Source organism: Xenopus laevis, chromosome 3L (assembly GCF_017654675.1).
Source record: "Xenopus laevis strain J_2021 chromosome 3L, Xenopus_laevis_v10.1, whole genome shotgun sequence".
Lineage (NCBI taxonomy): Eukaryota > Metazoa > Chordata > Amphibia > Anura > Pipidae > Xenopus > Xenopus laevis.
In genome coordinates, this window is record NC_054375.1 from 146,540,948 (window position 1) to 146,565,738 (window position 24,791).

Consider the following 24,791-nt stretch of genomic DNA (forward strand, 5'->3'; position numbering starts at 1 on the left):
CATTGTTTTGTGCTGACATGGACTGTTTTTTTCTGGTTATAAAAAAACATGCAAAACTGAAATTTAATAATGAAGAAAAACAGGGAGATCTAACCCAAATCCCAAGTACTTATTGGTACAGTCATATATAGAGTGATCAGTTTGATCCAAAGTCAAAATAATAATTTGCCTTTCTTATCTACACAGGGACCTCCAGGACCAATTGGAATTCAGGGACCAATAGGACACCCTGGACAAGCAGTAAGTAGCATAAAGCAGCAAACAAAGTTGGGAATTCTGGGAAATAAGTTCATCTTGGACAGAGTGGTTTCCATTAGAGGAATGTACAGGTATGGGATCTGTTATCCAGAGACCCGTTATCCAGAAAGCTTCAAATTATGGAATGGCCGTCTCCCATAGACTCCATTTTATCCCAATAATCCAAATATTCTCTGTAATAATAAAATAGTACCTTGTACCTGATCCAAACTAAGATACTGCATAATGAATCCTTATTGGAAGCAAAACCAGCCTATTGGGTTTATTTAATGTTTACAGGATTTTCCAGAAGACTTAAGGTATGGGGATCTAAATTATGGAAAGAACTGTTATCAAGAAAACCCCAGGTCCCGAAAATTCTGAATAACAAGTCCCACACCTGTATAATGAAGAATAGTTTCACCTGAATCTACTTTTTACCCAATACTCACTGCATGGTGTCTTCTACAGTACTTGGAATGCAGTCTACTAGATGTACAGGCCAACCTCTATTTATTTTAGAAACTAATTTCTGTATTGCTCTTAACGGAAAGCAAAGTACTCAGGAAATGTTGCTACTTTGTTTAATTGTAGGGTCAAGATGGAGAACCTGGGAAGAGAGGCCAGCAAGGAATGTACGGACAGAAAGGTGATGAAGGCTACAGAGGGTTTATTGGTGTGGCAGGTCCAAGAGGACTGCAGGTGAGTCACAGAATGACGTGAATACATGATCTCTGCAACACTAATCGATGTACCAAAAGAAAGAAAGGCCTGTGCATCAGATAAATGGTCTCATTGCGAGGCTGAATAGCAACAGATGTGACAGATGTACTAAATATGGGCTTCCACCATTCTCTCTTTTTATAGGGCATGCCTGGGCCACCAGGAGAGAAGGGAGAAAGTGGACATGTTGGACCAATGGTAAGTGCTTATTAGAAGGTATAGAAGAGATGTCTCTTGAAAACTTGTGATAAGACTTTTTATAACAGAAAGTTATCAAACTCACAGTGGCTCAGAAGACGCTTTATTTATTAACGTATTTGACCAAAGGTCTGCGGAAGCAAAGTGTTTGATCCTCATTACTTGTCCACTATATGAGTAGCCTAAAAGAACATCATTCCCTTTTCATATATAAGGCATGTACATGAAGCAGAATATAGTTTTGGAATCTTCAGTTTATCTTCTGCATGCTAGGAAATGTATTAAATGTTTTCTTAGTTATTATAAGACCATCAGGAAATGGGCAGAAAAGATATCTGTATCAGTACTGTCCAAAACAAAAATATCCATGTCTACTGTGGATTTATAAAAGTTATAATCATAATGGGATGTGCAGCGATATCTCATTAAACATACACCGGGCTACGTTTAACCTTGTTTTATGTTTTAATTTCAGGGCCCACCAGGTACTTCAGGTCCTAGAGGGCCACAAGGTCCTAGCGGTGGTGAGGTAGGTGCACACCAATACTTTTACATGGCATAGAACTGACATGCAGAGAATCTAAATGCTGTTTGTTCTGGTGTTCTAGGGAGTTCAAGGATTGTCTGGTGGAACAGGACAACCTGGAGCTGTGGGAGAAAAGGTGAATTTATCAAACCTGAAAAAAAGGCAACCAACAGGGGTTGTATCATCAAAATACAGAAACCCCCAATAACCTGTAAAACATACACTTATAATTAATGGAGTGAGTTGATAAGATCAGTGTGCTTAGAGGTGGCACTTGTGTATCGTGTGCTTTACTGAAACTTGTGTAGGCTCTCCTTTAAAACATGACAATATCAGAAATCATCTAGGAGTTCCTTGACCTAAGCACATAATCTGTAGCCTTTATATGGTCATATACGTGGCTTCTAATAACAATGTATATTGTAGATATTCTAAATGTGAATATTCTGTATATGTTAGATATAAAGAACACTAGAGTCTGTGTAGAATTAACACAGGTAATGACTGAATGCCTTGACCTTTCCATCTCACACTGTCCCTTTCTGTCATATCACAGGGAGAATCAGGGGAATCTGGAGACCCAGGCCAACCAGGGGAACAAGGACCTCCTGTGAGTAGTTTTTCTTTTTATAAAGGGAAATTTAACAGAAGGTGAGACAGGAGGAAATAATGTCTATATGTTGCATCATGTATCCATTCATTCAAAGCTATTTTATGGCCTTGACCCCATGAATTCACAACTCAGAGCTCATAGAAATACATTAAAATGAATTAAAAGCTAAATCTTTTTGTTTTCATAATACAAATATGAGATTTAACATACAAAGCTATATGAGGACAGGGCAGAAAATGTAGATGAATGTTATGCATCTTCAACTGGAGCAACTACTATATTACAAGAAATGCAGAAATGTACTGTACAAGGCAAATTGAAAGGCAAATTAGTGTACACCCTGACACATCATGTCCCATTTCGTTTTTCCTGCAGGGAGCCAAAGGAGATGTTGGTGAAAAGGGAGAATCAGGTCCTTCAGGGGCAGCTGGGGCTCCTGGAAAGAAAGGCCGTCCAGGAGAAGATGGACCCAAAGGAAACATGGTGAGATACTGTACATAACAAGTATTGGTTGATGCAACTATGGCGCTCCCTTGCATTCGACTGTGCTTTATTATTATGTTGTTGTTCCTAATTTGTACATTATAAATCATATAAAAACATTTCCCATTTTAGGGACCAATTGGCTTTCCTGGAGACTCAGGACAACGGGGAGAGCCTGGTATACCGGTTAGTAATACACATCCTATACAGGCTATTGAATGCTCTCTATATGTTAGAATGTGCATACACTTTTACATACCCACGTACTAATGATCTGATCTTATTTCTAGGGTGTGGATGGGGTCCCTGGAGAAAAGGGGGATGCTGGAGAAAGTGGAAATGCTGTGAGTATTGGCCACAGAATCCCAAGCACAATTCAACAGCTTGGAAACAATCTTAAGATTAGTCAACATAAGTTATTATTATTTTATATATTTTTAAAAAACGTTATAATAGTATATATCACTACATTATATACAAAGTATATATATATATATAAAGTCATTGTCTTTCAAGAGTAGTCTCTCAGGGCCAGTCTTAGATCATATGTAAAGTCTTGTCATATTTCAGCAGAAGGCAATAAATATTAGATGTTCTAAGACAGTTAGGCTCTCCACATATTGGAAGATTGGTTAATAAATAGTGATGAACGTATCTGTCCCGTTTTGCTTCACCAAAAATTTACGAAACTGTGAAAATTCGCTAAAATGCATTGAAGTCTACGGGCGACAACAAATTTTTGATGCGCAACAAATTTTTCCACCCATTAAAGTGTATGGGCATAATTTTTTGGGTGAAACTTGGTGAAAAAGTTTGCTTATCACTATAAATAAGTAATAGTGGTATAATCACTATTTCTTTCTACCAAAGGGTCTTGCTGGGCCTTCGGGAGAACCTGGGCCAACAGGTCCACCAGGTCGAAGGGTGAGTGGAAAAGTGTATGTGTCTTTGTGAGAGTAAAGTTTTTTTCCCAGATATGTGTTTGACACAACTGTTTCCTACCAGGGGCCACTTGGACCAGCTGGGAAAGAAGGCAGACAAGGTGAAAAGGGAGCAAAGGTAAGTATATTATGATGGCTAACAAATAATGTCATAAATGTAGCACTTTTTTATAGAACAAGAACACCTCAAATTTTCTTCCCTTTCACAGGGAGAAATCGGTGGAGAAGGACAACCTGGAAAAACAGGACCAGTCGGGGCACAAGGATCTCCTGGAAAATCAGGATCAGAAGGTCTGAGGGGCATTCCAGGACCTGCTGTAAGTTACTAATGCCTGTAATCTATACATTATAATATCAGTGTTTATAAGGTATAGCCCTAATGTTAAAGAGGACCTGTCACCTAGACACAAAAATTTGTATTTTCAAATTTTCAAATTAAACATTAAATCCAATTTCTAGGCATAGAGGTGGGGCAGACAATCACTTTCACTTTCCTTTCAGCACTTCCTAGATGTCACTGCTCTCCCCACATTCTCCCTCGTTCTGTTTACCATTTAACTGTGTGGTCAGGGCATGGGGATGGACATCAGGTCCCCCATTCTAGTGCACAAACAAGATTCTGAGATGATACAAGACGTCTTCAATATGGCTCCTGCCTGCTTGTTATAATTATGAATTTCCAGACTGAAGGAAACAAGATTCAAATAATGTATATAGTGTAATTAAAGTTCATTTTGCTTGACTATAGGATTTAAAAAAATAGGATTTAAATATTTTTTTTGGGTGACGGGTCCCATTTAACCAATTTACTCTTCTTACAAGCTTTTATTAATATTGCTTTTGTCGTTTTTCCTCTTTTGTATAATTCTATGAACAAAATGAATGTTTAAATTACAAGCACGTGAAGTCCTTTAAATCTCTCAATCTAAAGGGGACATCAATTCTCAACCCATTAAGTGCCGCATGCAATACCATCTACTTGTGAAAAATAGAGATGCAAAGACCCTGGATAGATGCACACTCAAGTAGCTAAAGAATTTGTCCAAACTACACTTACAAAAATAGACATTAACAAATAAAACCTAGGACGTCCTGAGTTGTTTGGGAAAGTTAATGGTACTGGTACAAGGCACTCCCAATATATGTCAACCATTATGAATAAAAGTAAAAATTTGCAACCACAAAGGCCAGGATATGTCCTCAGCCTCAAAAATGTGTCTCTGTAGGAAGGCCCAAACAATCCCTGAGAAGATGCTTATATAATTTATGATTCTACAGTTCCAGTTCAAACTGTAATAATAGTAATAAAGAAATGATTGTATAGGCCTCTAGTTTTAGTTCTATTCCAAACATTCTTTAATATGTATTTGGTGGAAATATGATGGAAGATTGTATTTTAACAGCAGGTGAAGACCAGTCATTGGATATAAAAAAACAGCAGATTCATGACCAGCAGAATTACCTTAAAATGCTCAGATTTATTTAAAAATTTAAAAAAACTGTCTTAATATTACATCCAAATGACAATGCATCTTTATTTGAAATGCTGCTTATCTGAAAATATATCATCTGGCCCCTATAGTAAGCTTACCAGCCCTCATCGAGGCATATCTCTTTGTTAAGCTCTAAACACTTGCTATGTATGTATAGTCTTCCTTATTTCTCATTGTTTCTTAGGGTGAACCAGGACTGTTGGGAGCACCTGGACAGACCGGACCACCTGGACCCATGGTAAGTTGACTTCATTTGGTGTATATAAGGCTTTTTGTTTGCTTTTGAGCTGGGGTTGGTTTAAGTGGAACCTTCAACTCCTAAATATGGAAGTTAGGAGCCATAAGCATCTACTGATGTGGCCTCTAAGTTGTTGACATTGTATGACGGGCTTTAAAGAATCAGAAATGTTTTTCTCACAGATGAGTTTGTTAGAAATACGACCTTCAAAATGTGCTGCAGATCTAGTTTTAAACAGCTGGTGCATGCTTATGTTATTATTTTAGAATAACCTTGACACTCAAGAATTACTTATGCATAATAAATAAATATAACCTCTTCTTTTCAAGGGCCCTGCAGGATTACCAGGCCTTAAAGGAGATCCAGGATTTAAGGGGGATAAGGTGCGTTCTTTCTCTCTTGCATTTCTATTTTATTTGTCTAATCTCACACTCCATATCCATCACAACATGTATGGTCTGTAATACTGCACTTTAGTAGAGGGAAGCTACCAGATTACTTGACTCCTGCATGCCTTCACACTACCTGTGCTCTGCTTTTAACCTTTGCGTTTCTTCTCTCCGTATAACGCTGCCACATTCTTCACTGCAAGATATACCTCAGATTTCTTCCTCTGGAATTCATTTCCTTGGCCTATCAGGCTCTTTCTTTTTTTGCAAACCATCAAATTCTCCCTGAAGACCCATGTGTTTAAAGATATCTACACTCTTTGGATCTACAAAGTCAATGTGCCCTTGTGGACCATGGCTACTTTTTTGGGGGGTTTCTTCTCTCCATATAAAGCTGCCACTTTCTTCACTGTTAGATATAACTCAGATTTCTTCCTCTGGAATGCTTTTTCCTTGGCCTATCAGACTCTTTCCTTTCTTGCAAACCATCACTCTTCCTGAAGACCCATGGGGTAGATTCATCAAAGAGTCAAGTTAGAGATCTCCATTTATCATAGGGTGATAGTGAAAGTTCATCATTGGATAAATACGCCTATCCCATAGAAATGAATGGAGAGAGGCGGCGGACTGTGGGGATCTCTAACTTCACTCTTTGATAAGTCTACCCCCATGTGTTTAAAGATACCTATCTACACCCTTTGGATCTACAAAGTCAATGTGCCGTTGTGGACAATGGCTACTTTTTTTTGGGTTTCTTCTCTCTGTATAATGCTGCCACATTCTGTCTATACCCTTTGGATCTACAAAGTCAATGTGCCATTGTGGACAATGGCTTCTTTTTGGGGTTTCTTCTTTCTGTATAATGCTGCCACATTCTGTCTATATCCTTTGGATCTACAAAGTCAATGTGCCATTGTGGACAATGGCTACTTTTTTTTGGGTTTCTTCTTTCTGTATAACGCTGCCACATTCTATCTACACCCATTGGATCTACAAAGTCAATGTGCCATTGTGGACAATGGCTATTTTTTTGGGGGTTTCTTCTCTCTGTATAATGCTGCCACATTCTATCTACACCCTTTGGATCTACAAAGTCAATGTGTCATTGTGGACAATGGCTAAATTTTTTGGGGTTTCTTCTCTCCGTATATCGATGCCACATTCTATCTACATCCTTTGGATCTACAAAGTCAATCTGCTATTGTGGAAAATGGCTACTTTTTTTTGGGGTTTCTTCTCTCTGTATAACGCTGCCACATTCTATCTTCACCCTTTGGATCTACAAAGTCAATGTGCCATTGTGGACAATGGCTATTTTTTTCCATCCTTATGTTTCAGTTTTTCCCAGATCTAAGGATTGTAAGCTCTTGTGAGCAGGGCCCTTTAACCCTTTTGTTTTCTGTCTGTTAATTATTTGTAAGTCTCCTGTTTGTTTTAATGTTTCTGTTTGATATAAAACTGCATTAAGTAAATTGTTGAAGCATTGAAAAAAACACAACACACGTTTGCCAACACACTTTAAGCAGTGATTACTGATTTAGGCAGCTCTGTAAAATACGCGTATTTTACACCTTAGGGACAGATCTATAGGACTAGTCTTGAGCTACTAAAAAACATGTTCTTGTTTCTTCCCCTCTAGGGTCATGCTGGATTAATTGGTTTAATTGGACCACCAGGTGAAATGGGAGAAAAGGGAGACAAAGGACCACCTGGAATCCAGGGAGTACCAGGTCCCAGAGGTGACTCTGTAAGTAATATGTATTTTCTGAAAACTGATGACTTGAGAGTTTATGTCTGAAGTGCATAAAGAAAATTCCTCTCCAAATGTGCTAATTCAGCTACAGACATTTACATATTTAGTGGAGCAAAAACTCTAGTTGAGGGGGAGCAAACTAATTATTTTTTCTTTGCTTTTTGAGGGGCCGACTGGACCTCCAGGACCAAATGGACCACCAGGAACAAGTGGCTTATCGGTAGGAACAAATAAAGTGGTGTGTTCTTGGGAAGTACCCAAAGTGAGAGGGTCACCAGGAAGTAGAAAGGGATACAGGAGAATATTATAGAATGCCAATATGTAAACTGAGAAAAGTTGGAGATTGCTGGTGTAGGGTGGGTCAGTGTTGGCTTCTCATATGTGACCAGTTTGGTCTAAGATAGACATGAAGGTTGTATGCGTGTTTAATACTAAAAATAATAGTTTGTTGCTTTAGGAATACTTGATAATAAAAGTAATATTGATGATTATTACCAATTGTAACAATAATCTTTAAAGGGATACTGTCATGGGGAAAATAATTTTTTTCAAAACGCATCAGTTAATAGTGCTACTCCAGCAGAATTCTGCACTGAAATCCATTTCTCAAAAGAGCAAACAGATTTTTTTATATTCAATTTTGAAATCTGACATGGGGCTAGACATTTCGTCAATTTCCCAGCTGCCCCTGGTCATGTGACTTATGCCTGCACTTTAGGAGAGAAATGCTTTCTGGCAGGCTGCTGTTTTTCCTTCTCAATGTAACTGAATGTGTCTCAGTGAGACTATTGAGTGTTGTTCTTAGATCTACCAGGCAGCTGTTATCTTGTGTTAGGGAGCTGTTATCTGGTTACCTTCCCATTGTTCTTTGGTTTGGCTGCCGGGGGGGGGAGGGAGGGGGGTGATATCACTCCAACTTGCAGTACAGCAGTAAAGAGTGATTGAAGTTTATCAGAGCACAAGTCACATGACTTGGGGCAGCTGGGAAATTGACAAAATATCTAGCCCCATGTCAGATTTCAAAATTGAATATAAAAAAATCTGTTTGCTCTTTTGAGAAATGGATTTCGGTGCAGAATTCTGCTGGAGCAGCACGATTAATTTTGAAAAAAAAAATTCCCCTGACAGTATCCCTTTAAGGATAACTGAATTGTTTTGAGGTTTATAGAGAGAGTCATATAGGAAGGAATTAAGGATATTGAGAGAATAGTAGTGATGTTGCAGCAGCAGTGTAACAGTGAATTATGTATACAGAAAAGAGAATCCATTCACATATTTTTGTTATTTGCTTCTGACATTATAGGGCCCTTCAGGACAGAAAGGCTCAAAAGGAGCTCCGGTAAGTTCCCACCATGTTAGATTCTATATGTTATAAAAGTCTTCGGTTGGGTGCTTGTCTATTAACCCACAGCAACCAATCACCACTGGTCAGCTGTTTGAACACAAACATCTGATGTTATTATACTGTCCTGTGTTATGTATTGAATGTTTTCTTTTTAAATGGGTTGTGGGGAACTGCTGCTATGAGATAAGAAGATAAGTTTGCTTCAGACGACAGGCCTGGATTTCAGGCTTGGGCGCCCCTAGGCTGTTCTGCATGCGCCAGAGAGCTGGGGATTACACGTATAGGAGTACATGTCCCCAATGCTCCTTAGGTTGCTGCAGGAGGTTACCAGGGACAGTATATTAATGTATGTGTTAAAATATGAACTGAGTTTATTGGTGTAAAAATCTGTTTTAAAACACTCTTCTTTTAACAGGGCCCACTGGGACTCAAGGGAGATCCAGGACTAGCAGGACAACCTGGGCCTCCAGTAAGACCACTAGCCTGTTGTCTGCCATGACAGTTCTCGAGCCAAATATTTAGGCTTCAAATGTCTGTTTTTTGTTCCTCTTTGCAGGGTCCACCTGCTCAATTCATACAGCCTCTGCCATACGAGGAAACTAGGAAAAGGCGAAGGCAGTCTGAGGCAGAACAGGCAGATCAGGGCCTTGCTGATTACATGAATGACAATATGGAGGAGGTAGAAGCTGCAATAGTTTCAATAAAAAGGGACTTAGAACACATGAGGCGGCCTGTAGGATCCAAGGAGAGTCCTGCAAGAACCTGCAAGGAACTTCAGATGTGCCACTCAGATTTGAAGGATGGTGCGTTTCCAATAACATGGGATAGAACAAGTTACAAGTTATTCAAAATGAGATAAATTGCCTCTCTCTGTGTCTTAATCTTTAGGAGAATACTGGATTGATCCAAACCAAGGATGTAACCGTGATGCCTTCAAAGTGTTCTGCAATTTCACAGCAGGGGGAGAAACCTGTCTCTATCCAGACAAAAAGTTTGAGTCGGTGAGTTAATAACTCCTTACACTTTAGCGCTCCCTTTTTAAACCATTCATTGTTGAAGCTTGATTGGTTTTATCTGCAGATTTTTTTTAAAATGTTTTAAGATTTTTTCAGTTGATAAATTTAGAAATTTCAAATTTGGAAAACTCAGATTTAAAAAAAAAAAAAAGGGATTGCATTTTTACATCGATTTCAGTCTCAAATTTTGACCGTAAGAACTGAACAGTAATACAGTCATTTGTTGATAATAATAATAATAATAATAAGCTACTTTAATAATTGTATAACCATTAATCTGGATATGCATTTCTGTTGCACTTTATATTCACTATAAAGCAGTATTAATATTCACTCTTTGTATCCAGGTGAAAATTGCAGCGTGGAGTAAAGAAACCCCAGGAGAATGGTACAGCTCCTTTAAACGAGGAAAGAAGGTAATTTTATTATAATTTCCTCCCAAAGGCCACTTTACAGCCATCAAGGCGATTCCATGAGGCTGCGTGAAGTAACCGGAGGTCAGTTTGTCTAGAAATGTTTTACAGCTGTGATCTTGTAATCTTTGTGATCAAAATTTGGCCAAATAACAAACCGAATGCAATTCATAATTTGCATATTCAAATGTAAGAAAATTTATAAAAATTGTGCAGCAAACTAAATTATGTTCACACAATATTTGACAAGTCTTGCCAAAAATTGGAATTTGGTGCCTTCCTACTCATTCCATCTGCCCGTCCATATGTTACCAATTAGCAAGCTTAATGAAGGAATTTACCTGACATTAAGTTAAGATTGGCATCTCTCTTCTGTGGAAGGTCCAGACAGGGGGGGGGCAAGTCATCAAGTGATGATGTAGAGAGGGTAGGTCAATGACGTCAGGGGCCACGGCTAAATTTTCCATCAATCAGTTAGAGTTCTATCTGGGTTTCAGACCTCTGAAACCCACACTGCCAGTTTTCAACCAGTTTATGTAAAGACCGGAATCAGATAACAACCCTACATTACGGGTAGATGCCAGGAGGTGGGGGTGTACTTCATATAAACAGCTTGTTTCAGGTCCCACCCACTTACCCAAGCATTTCATTCATATTGGACTTATTTTAAAAACATGTACAGTATATCTTATCAAGTAACCAAGTGTTTAGGTGATCCTCCAGTTTTGTCCAAGAGGCAGAATACAGCAGTTTTACACCAGGAAGAGGAGTGGCTTCAGACTCAGATTAATTATATTAGATAGGAAATAAACCAGGAAGAGACAGGGCATATTCACTAGAGCCTGAAGCCATTGTGGCTCTTCCTGATTTAAAGCAGCCTTACTGTGCTTCAACCAGGGCAGCCATGAGGGGGGGGGACCAGGGGGAGAGTTGTAGGGGGCCCGAGGGTAAGGGGGGCCCGGCCATGCCACACTTACTTGATTAGCCGGGCCCCCGATCTTTCTGAGAGCTGCTGACTTTGGGAAGGCATGGACGTTTAAGGGGCCCTGGCCACCAATTTTCTTATAATGTGTGTGTGTGGGGGGGCCCTGGCCACCAATTTTGGCCCCCAATTTTTTTTCTCATGTGGGGTCCTAGCCACCAATGTTTTTTAATGGGGGGGCCCTGGCCACAAATGTTTTTTTTATGGGGGGCCCTGACCACCAATATCTTTTTATTCTTTTATTAACATGTGGGAACCCTAGCCACCAATATTTTTTTGTTTTTTTACTGTGTGGTGGGGGGCGGACCTGTGGGGTGGGGAGGGCGGACCTGTAGGTGGGGCTTGCCGTTGGTGCAGCCCAGGGCGCCCAGGAAATTTTGACGTATGGGGCCCTTCGATTTCTGATGGCGGTCCTGGCTTCAACAACCCAATGGGATGCCACAGCACAGTATCACCTACATACTTAATATGCTGGTGTATATATATAATTAAACAATTTTTTTGTAACTTCCCCTAGTTCCACTACATTGACGTTGATGGAAACCCTGTACATGTAGTGCAGATGACCTTTCTCAAGCTGCTCAGTGCTGTAGGCCGTCAACAGTTCACATATAACTGCCAGCAATCAGCTGCATGGTTTGACATGTCACAGGGGAACCACAACAGGGCGATGAAGTTCAAAGCAGATAATGAAGAGGAGCTCTCACACAGTCGCACGCCACAACTCAGGGCAATATATGATGGGTGCATGGTAAGGAATAAATTATATCATTAGATATCATAGTCAGGCTCTGTTTCCCCTTTGCTACATATTAAGGAAGGGAAAATATGAACCTTGAGGGTGAACAGCCCATTCTCTGGTCAAACAACTCTTCAGTAACTTCTAATATCCTTATAATTTACTCTAGGAGGTACTGTATCCTTTATAATACATAAGTGATAATGAGAGTTCCGTGTCTGAAATATTTCTCTCCTCTAAACCAACAGTTTCGGAAAGGCATTGAAAGGACCATGCTGGAGATAAACACCTTCAAAGTGGAACAATTACCCCTCAGGGATGTGGCTGTCAGTGACTTCGGAGACAATAACCAAAAGTTTGGCTTTGAATTAGGGCCTGTTTGCTTTAACGGTTAATCATTTTGACTCCAAAAAACACCTCTTGACAAGCAAGAGAAGCCGATTTGGTTTTTCTCGCCAAATGGACCAAAAGAAAATTCCACCACTTCATTGGCAAGGATTTATCTTGACCGTTTTCCTTCTTTTTATTTTGTGTTATATATTTTATGTTTGGATATCTGCAAAAGGTTTTCCCCCTCTAAACAAGGATATACAAAAGCCAAGTGCCCTTATATGCTTTAGGTTGTTTATGTAAAGAGGGAATCAGATTGTGGCATGGAGGTCACTAGACAAGAATGATTCAAGGTCATAAATGGCAGATATGGAATTCTCCTATCCCTAAAAGCATCCCTGGTTTGTGCACTGGAGCGTAATCGACCAATCAGGATGTTTCTAGTGATGCCTCACACAAGGAACTTAAAGAAGCAAAGTGCTCTGATTGGCTTTGGCTATTAGCAATCATACACTGAATAAGGTCTCCCAAAGTCAGCTCTTCCAAGGCCTCCTGTTTGACCCTGATTTATAAGGGGTTTGTTTATTAGTGATGCCTTAAAAACACGGAATACAGAGGTGAGACCATACTCACCTGTTGTGTTTGAGACCCCTAAAATGGTGACACAAATATTAACTTATATCCTAAATGTACTGTATATTTTATGTGTATAGATTATCTAACACTGTTTAAATTGGCATCTGGTTCTGTGTATTAGAGAAAATATACTTTGCCTGCATCTGTAAAGCTATTTTTATTTTATTGGCACATCCCTGATCATTTACTTTAATACACAGATCTTTTATCAGACTTGGTCCCAGCAGAAACTCAATGAGTCCATAATAAAACCCATTCGGGCTCATTTACGCTGGTGCTTTGTGCCTTTGTTGAGATATTAGGTCCAAGGCTCAGTGCACAGCACAAGGCAGTCCTATATCTATAGTCTTGGGTGCCTTTAAGCCTGCGTTTTGCCACTTTGATCAATGACCCCTATTGTCTCAAATTCATATTGAAGCCATGGTTTTGCACATGAAAAAAAGTGGAATTTAGGTGCTAGTCAGTGCTGTCAGGTATTACCTATATTTGACCAATACATGAACATTTACATAGACATCTTCATATCAAACTCATCTGCACTGAATAGTTAATTGCCGTGCTAAACTTTTGTTCTCATTACGTTCTGCTTTCTGAATTACTGACCATACTCCATTTCTTCAACATAAATTTTTATTTTGCTATTATTACTGAAAAGGACTACTACATATGGGTGCTATGTTGTGCTATGCCAAATTCCAACTCTGACCAAAATAAAACATGATCAAGCATGCTCACTTTGTATGTTCTTCAACCCCTTTTCAACAGAACAGAGCACAGGGTTGGACTGGGCCTGCAGGAAACCGTTAAAAAACACGGTGGGCCCATCCCTCGTTGGCCCCCGACCAACCCAGACATGCTCCCTGCCGGAAACTCTGCATGCTCCCCTTGAATTCCCCCCTGACTGCATACGCAAATTAAAGTAGTTCTAGGTATGCAGGGGAGTTGCGGCAGCAAAGCAGGAGCTCACAACTGGGGTGAGAGGACCTGAGGGGGATGTGGGAGGCCCTGAGGTGGCAGCACCGGTGGGCCCAGAACACCCCAGTCCGACTCTAAGAGAGCATGCTAAGGCTTTTAAACAGAGTAATTGATAGCACTGTACAACTGTTGCCACAAAGCAAAGACTCACATAACAAAATGCTAAATCAACCAATAGCATATTTTGTGCAATTTATAGTGAGTGAATTTGGGTGCTAAACATGGAGGCAGCAGGAATTTTGTATTGCCAGTGATAAGCCCTTTTTACCAAAGGCAACTTTCCCAACTGGTCCCCTCCCCATGAAAAGTGACCTTGAGACTAGACGAATTACTTGAATTTACTCATGAAACCGTGTGGCGCTAAACTTTATGAAGAAAATATTGGTGTTATTGTACTATCGTTGGGGTTTTCCATTCTATGGTGCTAGAACTTGGCGGACATGCTCTCACATATGAAGAATATTGTTCATCAAGTGAACACTCCTTTGCTATTCTATAGAGCATCAAAGTGTGAGCAAAATCTATTCAGAAGAAACCAAGTAGGATAACATTTTATTGGCTGGTCTGTCTCTATATAAAAAAAAGCTAGTTAAAGATAGTTGCTTGCCAAAAAACAATACAGCATTGTGCAATGCAGAAGGAAATATTATCATTTGAATATTCCAGAGCATATCATACAAATGTAATTTGATCCGCAGCCAGTCTGGTCAGATGAGGCCTTCAATCATCATATATTTGTGGAGTCCTTATTGACCTGGCCACTTTTTGTTTTGCCTAAGAACGGACGATGTGTTGCCCAATTTGGTTGTCTATGTATGTGTAGTCTTGAGTAACAACAAAAACACCACGCACATCCATTTAAGTGATTTAAACTGGTTTATTGAGCCACAGACTGGCTTGTTAAGGATTTTCACATGTTGAGGGATAACTCTGCCTTTGTTCCTGTTGTTACTCAAGATAATGCTACATGTCAATGCCTAACCAGAAAACCAAGGAGCATGAGAACAACTAAAATTTGGGATAAATGAGGTGTAGATGATTTTTCATCCAATTCACTCAGTTGCCTTTGGTTCTAAAGAGCTTATTATCTTAGAACATATTAATCAAGTCACTAATGGTCTGAGGTCTCAAGTGGGAACTGCTGATTCATTAAATATTTAGATAAACGGACATCTTCGGCAATAAACTTGTCCCATTTGCATAAACATGTCACTACCATTATTTCATCTTTCTCTCTAGTTAGACTGCAGGGTTTTCTCTTTCACGGGTCATGTTTCAGTATGTCTCACAGATTTTCTATTTGTTTTGTTTAAAAAATAATTTGCATATTTACTTAGCACTGATAAATGACCCACTCAAGTGAAAACAATGTAAAATCTACATCGTTTATTGATGTCTGTTCACTACTTAAACTAATGAATTAGTAAGCTAGGGGAAAAGATTTATTGAGAGTTTCAGTCTGCAAATTTGTGTGATGGCCATTTTTTAACAAGCAGAAGATGATGCTAAATGTGCACTTGCAAGAGGAAGGAGTAGTGAGTAAGGTATATGGGTGAGTTAGAGAATGTCTACAAGGTATGAACAAGGTAGGACTGGGTGAGTTCTGTGAAGCAATCAGAGGGGACAAGAGTAGAGTAAGGAGAAATGTGCATAAGAAGTCAAGCCTAGTCTGCTCTGGGATTGTAAGGGTGGAAGAGGAGCAGGTCTAAGAGAGTATGAAATGGTAGGAGGATGGAGGGTAATAATTGGGCAGTCACCAAAAACAGTCATATAGAGAGGAGGCAGAAAGAAAGTATTTTGGTGAAGGATTTAGTTGAAATATTTTATTTGATTTTCACATTAAACAAATAAATCAATAGACAGCAAATATTATGCAGAAGAAGAGAGTTGGTGAAGGATTAATGTGCAATAGACGAGGGAGGCGTTACAGGGATAATGGAGACATTAATAAAAGCCACAATGCCTGGGGTGGGAATGTTGTAGAAGTGTTAAGAACAGGGAAAGGGAGAATAAAGAAAAGGACAGAAAATTGACAGATACAGGAGGGAAAGGACAGAAATGGGATGACTAGGTACAAGGGCAAGGCATAGAGAGATACAAGTGATTATGAGATATCTGCAACATGCAATGTTTTCATGAATAGAGTGTATCCTTGGGTTATATATCAGTTGAGTGCTGGAAATATTTATATAGCTCTTAGTTTCAGTGAACTCAACTGGTCCACAAAGCCATACTGTGGAAGGATACTAAGCAGACAATATAGTCAGCCTATACAGGTCCCATTGGCTTTCGTGTCAGAACAGTACAACGAGGTACATTAGTAAGAAGATATCAGCCCAACATAGAAATGGCAGTAGAACTGAGGAGGACCTCTCCAATGACTATGGCTTAAAGGTTGTTGGTCTGATCAGTAGGTGAGTAGTACACATTATGCTCCAAGTTGTTCTACCTGCAAATCAAATAGTTTTACAAAATGTTACTATTTTTTCAGATTACAGACAAAAATATCCTTCCGGCAATCCATAACTTTGAGGCATACATCAGGCTATGAAGGGAGCAAGCAGAATGGACTCCTTATGAGGATTAACCGAATCTTCAGCCAGAGGGTTAGTTTCAAGAGTAAATAGATTCACTAATGTGTTTAAGCCATTTTTCTTTTTTTGGCACATTTCTTTTGGAAAAAATATTTTCCCTCTAAAGATTGAATATGCAATATAGCAATAGAACTATATAGAACTATGCTAATATAACATTTCTTTTAAGAAACAGATCCAACTGGTGGTGCCAAATTAGATCCATATTCAGAGATGCATTATTAGTTGCATTGTGCAATTTCTGAAAAACCTCTATATGGTTTTGGATAATAATTATAGCAAAGAAATGTGTAATTTTATCTTGACTTGATAATGACTATTATGATTATGACTATTATGGGTGGAGATGAAGATTCCATGACAGTGGATAAGGGGATTATTTGGGTGGGAATGCTTTGAGATGTCTCCATATTAACTGAAATTGGAATTCTGAAGTGTCCCTATTACATTGCACTGTGCAAAAATGCTATTGGAGGAACAATTATTGTCAACGTTGTATATACTATCTTAATTAATCTTATATAAAGTGCATATTTCAGTTCTGAAATTAATATAAAGTAAAACTCCTATATTCTCTATCTGAATAAATTATATCCTTAAAATCCTACTGACTAACAAAAAAAATAGGACCTTTGTCTACTTGTCTAGTAATTCTATAGAAATGATATATCTACATTGTTGGCTTCCATGTTGATTATTCTGTCAGCCTATTTGGAAGGGTATATTTTAACCTTGGAGGCAGAAGGAGTCCCAGCAGTGTTTAAGGTCTCAAAATCAGGGGTCTCTCCAGTTCGAACCTCACTTGTTCACATGATCCTCAAAGCCCCACATATGTTGAACTCCAACACTAGCTAGAAGATCTCTACCAATTTTGGATGAAACCCCATCCATGTTCCTAGGACAATGCATGCGCATTTTAGGCTCCAGGTCTACAAAGTAACTGCCAGAACATTCTCACTTCCTTCAGCAGCTTCTAGAATAAAAATTAGCCTTACATGAAGAGCATCACACAAATCAGGAAATGAGGATTGACTCTGAGCCTTGGCTTGTAGTATCATCCTTGACACAGGGCTTGGCCCTCAGTCCCTTTAGGGATGCCACTACATGGCCCTTTATAAGAGCCCCCTGGTCCTAGTTGCAAAGCTGTCTCTGCCACTTCAGGCAGGTTTTATGGATTGGAAAAAGAGGTCACATATTTTATATAACTTATTGTAGCTCTTTATGGTACACTGCCTGCCCAGTTTCATTTGCAATAACCAAGGCTGGTCTCCAAATAGATTTCCCAACATTTCATACAGAGAAAATCTAATACCACATTCTCCTTATTAATTGGTGCTTATCTACTATAATAGGAGTAATTTCTGTAGAATCTAACATCACATTTGCTCTAACATCTTAACTAAACATCTTGCATGGAGACTTGGATAATAATCTTGCTGTAAAAGATTTTCTTCAGCTTTCTAAAATATTTCACAGTAGATAAATGAGAGAATTGTCAAGGACAGTGTCAGACTGGGGTGTCCACCAATTCAAGGGCCTACCACCCCAGTTGCAAATGCGCTCCCCCCCCCTAATGCCATCCCATCTCGTATCTATTTCCCCCTGGTGTCCTGCTGGCCCAGTCTGACCCTGATCTAGGACCCAACTTCTCTCTTTGCCCTTCCATCAAATGTAAGCACTTACAGTGCGGAAGAACAAGATACAGGGAAGATGCTAAGGCATGTAATCAAATTTGCCATGTCTTTGTTGATGCTAGAGTAAGTGCACATAGGATAGTAAATGAGTACCACTTAATGAGGGAATGTGGCATCAAGAGTGGGAATATATATTTGGGTTTCAGTCCCAGAAGGTGTTGGAAACTTGTTTGGGCAATGTAACGTAAAGAAGGAAATTAAGTAAGGAAACCACCCTGCAGATCAATGTCCCAGAAGAAATATAGGCTAAAACTTATATGTGGGCCCTTTTCCAACACATAGTATCTGGATGATGTGGGCTAAATGGCTAAGCAGCAAGGTGGGGGATAAAAGGTCCCTCTAGCGACATCCTTATATGGATTGTGGGTCACTGTGAATCCCTTATCATCTGGATGCTTCACATAAGGCCTGTCTCTGTTTTATAAGCTGTTGCATTCCCCCATTGATATCAGAAGCATGTCTTACAATTTCCAGTGGCTGCTTTGAAGGTCTGAGCCCAAAAAGCCATTTGCAATATCCCAGATTGAGACAAGAGACTTTTCTGCATTGGTGGTCACAAAGTTCTAAAAGGTAGTGGAGCTCCTCATCTGTGGAGACTAGAGGATCCTGAAGACCATCAAGTTTGATGCTGAAGGGGCTTTAGTCTTCATGATGGGGCAATAATCCCTTCTGTATTCATGGTCAAATGAACCCCTTTCACTTAGCCTACAGAACAACACTTTTCTTCAAATATGTAATGCATTTTACATATGTTTTAATCATTATGTGCACACAGGCTAGAACTAGGGGTAGGTAGGAACTTAGAGAGAGGTGCAATTTAAGGGGGAGTGGAAAAGCCAACAGGAAGCAGAAACCAGCAGCGGGAGAGTGAGCAGAGCATTGGTCAGTAGCAGATTGAGCACCAGTTGTGGGTTGGCGTGTCAGTCGGCAGTTGGCAGCATTCAGTCAGGGTGCAGGACCAAGTAGTATTGTTTGAGGTGCAAATACTATTTGCTCGGCTCTGTGTGCACATTCCTCAGAGACCTGAAAATGCACTTTTCTGAAAAATTCTAAATCCACACTAGCTATGTGTCTGCAGTTTACAGCATTGATGTGCTATATAATATGTGATGTTGACAGTAACAGCATTTTTGGGACACAGCAATACGGCAGGACTGCTTTGGAATTCTAATTTCATTAACAGTGGATCCATAACTGAAATCTCTACTAAGAGCTTTGGCCAATTTCCCCACCCATAATAGTCCCCATGATCATATTTTATGATAAAAATCAAGATACTATATATTTGCTTGAAAAAAAAACATGATCCCAAACCATTGGGAAGGTTAATAATGCAAAATGCAGCTAGCAGTGGTCTATTGGTATATCTAATATGGCACCACTGGTTTGGTTTATTTTGTATTAACAAAAAAAATCATTAATCCACCAAAAATTATATTAGTAAAGTCCATGTAAATATCAATTACATATTGTCAAATTAGGGTTTGACGATTGGTTAAGTGATTCTGTTTTAGACCTATCATCAAGAGGCCAAAAAAAATGTTTTTTCTAGAAGAAACTTTCCAAGATTTTTTTTTTATATATTTACAAATGAAACCTTAATCTATTTACTTCTGAAAACTAGCCGGCCGGCTGAAGATCCAGCATCTCCTCATGAGTAGTACCATCCTCGCTCCCTCCTTGGGTTGAATGATGTCAATACTGTATAGGTACAACATTTACACTGTACAGGTACAACATCTAAGCAGATTTAAAGAGATAAAATGAAAATGTAAAATACTCATGAGCTACAAAATTAGAATGTTCATTGAGAGAAGGAGCAAAATGTGTTTGAATACTCACCAGGATGTGTCTTCCAACTCTCCTTGTCCTTATATAATTTCTATGGCAATCATATGCTGGTATGTTCTTTCTAATGCAGCACTTTATGTCATACAGTCTAATGTGACACACCAGCCAATAGTGACGGTACAGGGTGATGGCATTCGCTGTCTGACATTGCGGTTTAGCTGTGTTCACGGGGACTGTATCGTTTCTCCAAGCCTTCAATTGCAACATAATCTAATGCCACATTCTGCCCTTGACTTCAGATTCTCCCAACTCTCCTACTACTAGGGTCTTCTTCCAATAAGGAGAATGACAAGGATGACTACTCTACACTCTCCCTCTTTCTTTTCCAAGCCTGATCCTGCTCCCACCATGATTATCCTCACCTAGACCCCTTATCTTTGCCTCTTATCCCTTTTCCATAATCACCTGTTCCTGTCCCTTACCCCCAGCCCATACCATAGCCAAATCTCAATACCCATCCCTTTAGTTAACCCTTCCTCCCCCTTCATTCAAGTGGATTTTGTTCATGTCCCCCCTGTCCCTTTGTCTCCATTCACGGTTGCTGGTCTTGTGTCTCAACCAATCTCCTAACTTCCAATATCCTCTAAGACTTGATCCAACAGGCTCAACAGTAGCCTCCACTCTACATTCCAACATTATTGTTCTTCTCCCCAACTGTTCTTCAGGTCACTCCCAGTGCTCCCCTGCAGACCTTATTTGCTTAGTTTTTGGTTCGCTGCCCATACAGTACTCCTTCCTCTTGCACAGTGTGTGACTTCAACCTCCCTCCATGGGATATAAAAATGGTCACCACGGACTTTCTTGCTTGGTGGCATGAGTTTATTTTATTCAAAGTTTACTGATATTTGCTTAGATTACTCATCGTTCATTAGTAGAGAACAGTCATCAATATACCTGTATTAATTTATCACTTTGATTTGTCTTGCTTATCATTGCTAAATAAATATATATTTTTTGACAAAACCCATCACAAATTGTTGACAAAGGGTATCAAAAAAGTGAATGTTGATAAATAGACCATGTCACATAAAAGTCAAGCATTTGCTGCTGCCTCACAGAACGCAATCAGTTTATGTTTTATTTTGTTCCATGTTGAAAGTTGCTACTTATTACTGACCAAAATACAATTTTTTGGTTGTGTTTTTTTAATAAGAGAAACCTGTTTTATATGGTGCTAGAACAATTATACCAAATCTGTATTATAAGAATAAATAAATATTATTTTAAATGTGTCTTACTGCCTTACTATGCTTTGGTAAATACATTCCCATGTACATAACCAGTATAGACATTTAAATGAATATGTAAACCATTTTACGTATATATCAGAGAAAGGAATAAAAACAAAATAAAGTTAGGATTATATAGAACAATAAGGAAGGGTTATATGGAGCAATAGGAGGAGTTATAGGGAGGAGTTATTTGGAGCAATAGGAGGAGTTATAGGGAGGGTTATATGGAGCAATAGGAGGAGTTATAGGGAGGAGTTATATGGAGCAATAGGAGGAGTTATAAGGAGGAGTTATATGGAGCAATAGGAGGAGTTATAGGGAGGGGTTATATGGAGCAATAGGAGTTATAGGGAGGGGTTATATGGAGCAATAGGAGGAGTTAAAGGGAGGGGTTCTATGGAGCAATAGGAGGAGTTATAGGGAGGGTTATATGGAGCAATAGGAGGAGTTATAGGGAGGGTTATATGGAGCAATATGAGGAATTATAGGGAGGATTATATAAGCAATAGAAGTTATATGGAGCAATAGCAGGTGTAATAGGGACGGATTATATAGAGCAATAGGAGGAATTATAGGGAGGGTTATATGGAGCAATAGGAGGAATTATAGGGAGGGTTATATGGAGCAATAGGAGGAGTTATAGGGAGGAGTTATATGGAGCAATATGAGGAGTTATAGGGAGGAGTTATATGGAGCAATAGGAGGAGTTATAGGGAGGGTTATATGGAGCAATAGGAGGAGTTATAGGGAGGGGTTATATAGAGCAATAGGAGGAGTTGTAGGGAGGGTTATATGGAGCAATAGGAGGAGTTATAGGGAGGAGTTATATGGAGCAATAGGAGGAGTTATAGGGAGGAGTTATATTGAGCAATAGGAGGAATTATAGGGAGGGGTTATATGGAGCAATAGGAGGAGTTATAGGGAGGGGTTCTATAGAGCAACAGGAGGAGTTATAGGGAGGGTTATATGGAGCAATATGAGGAATTATAGGGAGGATTATATGAGGAATAGGAGGAGTTATATGGAGCAATAGCAGGTGTAATAATCTGACGCACAAGCCCCAAAATATTATTTAACTAACAAATCAACTTGGAAAGGCTCTTAATGGTAAAAGATAAATTTATCATGATTTCATGATAAAAATTCCACCTAAACCATACCTGGAGTGCTACCCACACCCGATCAATGTCCATACACATACAACAATGTCTGGTGCAGCTCCCTGGCAGTAGATCCATCAATAAGCATCTTTGGCAGCATCACTAAAACCTGGGCTTGTCAAACTTCCTTGATACAAAGGCTCTGTGCCATTCATTGCCACCACCAACAGAGGACAATCACTGGCCCCATTGTCATACCGTGACCCTTTCTAAAAAGTTGGCTAAATGTTCCCCTATCATCAGCATAAGCAATCTGCACCTCACTACATTTCTTCTCTTGTCTTGTTATACGTTCCTGGTCATCTTCTCTGCTCCTCTCAGTCACCTTCTCTTCACACCATCCACATCCTCTCATCTCAAAACCCTTCTATCTTGCTGCTCCTTACCTCTGGAATTCCATCCCTGAATTTCTCCGTAAGGAAAACTCTCTCAATCTCTTCACTGACTTTTTTAATTCAGAATAATTTGTACATAGGATCTTAAGCAAGATCCTATGTACAAATTATTCTGAATTGAGAAAACCAGTTGGATGACTGGTGAAACATCTTCAAGAAAAACACAGCAAGTCCAGTTGATTTGACATATTTCTATAGACTAATGTTCTAGTGCTCCAAACAGTAGGCTCTTAGTTTTTTCTTGAAGAGATTGAGAGAGTTTTCCTTACGGAGGAATTCAGGGATGGAATTCCAGAGGTAAGGAGCAGCAAGATAGAAGGGTTTTGAGATGAGAGGATGTGGATGGTGTGAATAGAAGGTGACTCTGAGAGGAGCAGAGAAGATGACTAGGAACGTATAGCAAGACAAGAGAAGAAATGTAGTGAGGAGCAGAGGAGTGAAGGGTTTTGAATGTTAGTAGAAGTTTTATTTGCTATCCTTTGCTTAACAGGCAGCCACACTAAGGGTTTTAGTTGGGGTTGAGCAGGTTCCCTTTTAGGAGAGAGCAGAAGGATCCTGGTAGCAGAGTTAAAGATTGATTGGAGGGGAGAGAGATGGGAGTCAGTTAGATCGGTTAAGAGGAGATTGCAATAGTCTAAATGGGATAAGATAAGGGCATGGATTAGTGTTTTGGCTGTTGTTTGTGAATGAAACGGGCTTATCTTTGCTGTATTGTGGAGGAAGAAACTATAGGTTTTGGCAGTTTTATTAATATGATTAGAGAAGAAGAGGGACTGGTCAAATACAACTCCCAAGCAGCATCACTTTACAAAGCATGGCTCTTTATAGAGAACGGGGGGGGGGGGGCTGAGTGAAGTAGTCACTAAAATGCAGCCTAACTATTGCATCAATATATATATATTGCTTTTTAATGAAAGAAATAAAAGAATCAGTGACCCCTGAGACTCACGCACTTCACAAGTCTATGGCACAATCCCTGCATAGAGGCTCACATGCACTTTCTTATACATTTGCAAATATATTCTTTATGCCTCTTCCCAAATATACAGGCTGTGTGAGCTGTACTTTCCTTTTCTCTAATGGATCTACTCCTACAAAATATGTTTTCTTTAAACAACTTTACGGGAATTGTAACTTTTTCCTACTTTCTCTAGAGGTTATTTAACTCTCTGCTTGGAAACTATAGGATTTTGTTACTTTGGCAGCCAAAGATACAAGGTCTTAATTTTCCACTTTTTAGTTTATAGATCAGTCTAATATGTTGAAAATTGTATCACCGAAATGACCATAAGATATGCATTTATCTTACTGGGCATCCACTAAGCTAATAAGTAGTAAATCCAACAAATTTCTTTGCAAATTTTAGTACATTTAGTCCTTGCAAACCTTAGTAAAAACTGGAACAAAACAACACCAAGGGGCAGATTTATTAAAGGGATACTGTCATGGGAAAACATGTTTTTTGTAAAATGCTTCAGTTAATAGTGCTGCTCCAGCAGAATTCTGCACTGAAATCCATTTTTTAAAAGAGCAAACAGATTTTATTGTATTTGATTTTGAAATCTGAAAAGGGGTTAGGCATATTGTCAGTTTCCCAGGTGCCCTCAGTCATGTGGGTTCTGATAAACTTCAGTCACTCTTTACTGCTGTACTGTAAATTTGAGTGATATCACCCCCCTCACTCCACCCCCCCCCCAGCAGCCCATCAGCAGAACAATGGGAAGGTAACCATATAACAGCTCATTAGTAGATAAAAGAACAGCACTTAATAGTAAAAATCAAGGTCCCACTGCAACACCTTCATTTACATTGAGTAGGAGAAACAACAGCCTGCC

General features: G+C 39.3%; 1 protein-coding gene across 3 annotated transcripts in view; it reads left to right on the forward strand.

Annotated features, from left to right (window-relative positions):
- col5a3.L (collagen type V alpha 3 L homeolog) overlaps positions 1–21,401 on the forward strand; it is a 142,896-nt gene extending 121,495 nt beyond the window's left edge. For all 3 annotated transcript variants that reach the window (XM_041587221.1, XM_018253662.2, XM_018253663.2), the window contains 23 exons: positions 187–240; positions 832–939; positions 1,105–1,158; positions 1,634–1,687; positions 1,767–1,820; positions 2,241–2,294; positions 2,673–2,780; positions 2,913–2,966; positions 3,071–3,124; positions 3,651–3,704; positions 3,786–3,839; positions 3,931–4,038; positions 5,399–5,452; positions 5,782–5,835; positions 7,481–7,588; positions 7,761–7,814; positions 8,898–8,933; positions 9,355–9,408; positions 9,496–9,742; positions 9,828–9,940; positions 10,303–10,371; positions 11,868–12,101; positions 12,338–21,401. In XM_041587221.1, coding sequence (XP_041443155.1) covers positions 187–240; positions 832–939; positions 1,105–1,158; positions 1,634–1,687; positions 1,767–1,820; positions 2,241–2,294; positions 2,673–2,780; positions 2,913–2,966; positions 3,071–3,124; positions 3,651–3,704; positions 3,786–3,839; positions 3,931–4,038; positions 5,399–5,452; positions 5,782–5,835; positions 7,481–7,588; positions 7,761–7,814; positions 8,898–8,933; positions 9,355–9,408; positions 9,496–9,742; positions 9,828–9,940; positions 10,303–10,371; positions 11,868–12,101; positions 12,338–12,484 — 1,980 coding nt within the window. In that variant the 3' untranslated portion in view covers positions 12,485–21,401. The remainder of the gene's footprint in view (positions 1–186; positions 241–831; positions 940–1,104; positions 1,159–1,633; positions 1,688–1,766; positions 1,821–2,240; positions 2,295–2,672; positions 2,781–2,912; positions 2,967–3,070; positions 3,125–3,650; positions 3,705–3,785; positions 3,840–3,930; positions 4,039–5,398; positions 5,453–5,781; positions 5,836–7,480; positions 7,589–7,760; positions 7,815–8,897; positions 8,934–9,354; positions 9,409–9,495; positions 9,743–9,827; positions 9,941–10,302; positions 10,372–11,867; positions 12,102–12,337) is intronic.
- The last annotated feature ends 3,390 nt before the right edge of the window (positions 21,402–24,791 follow it).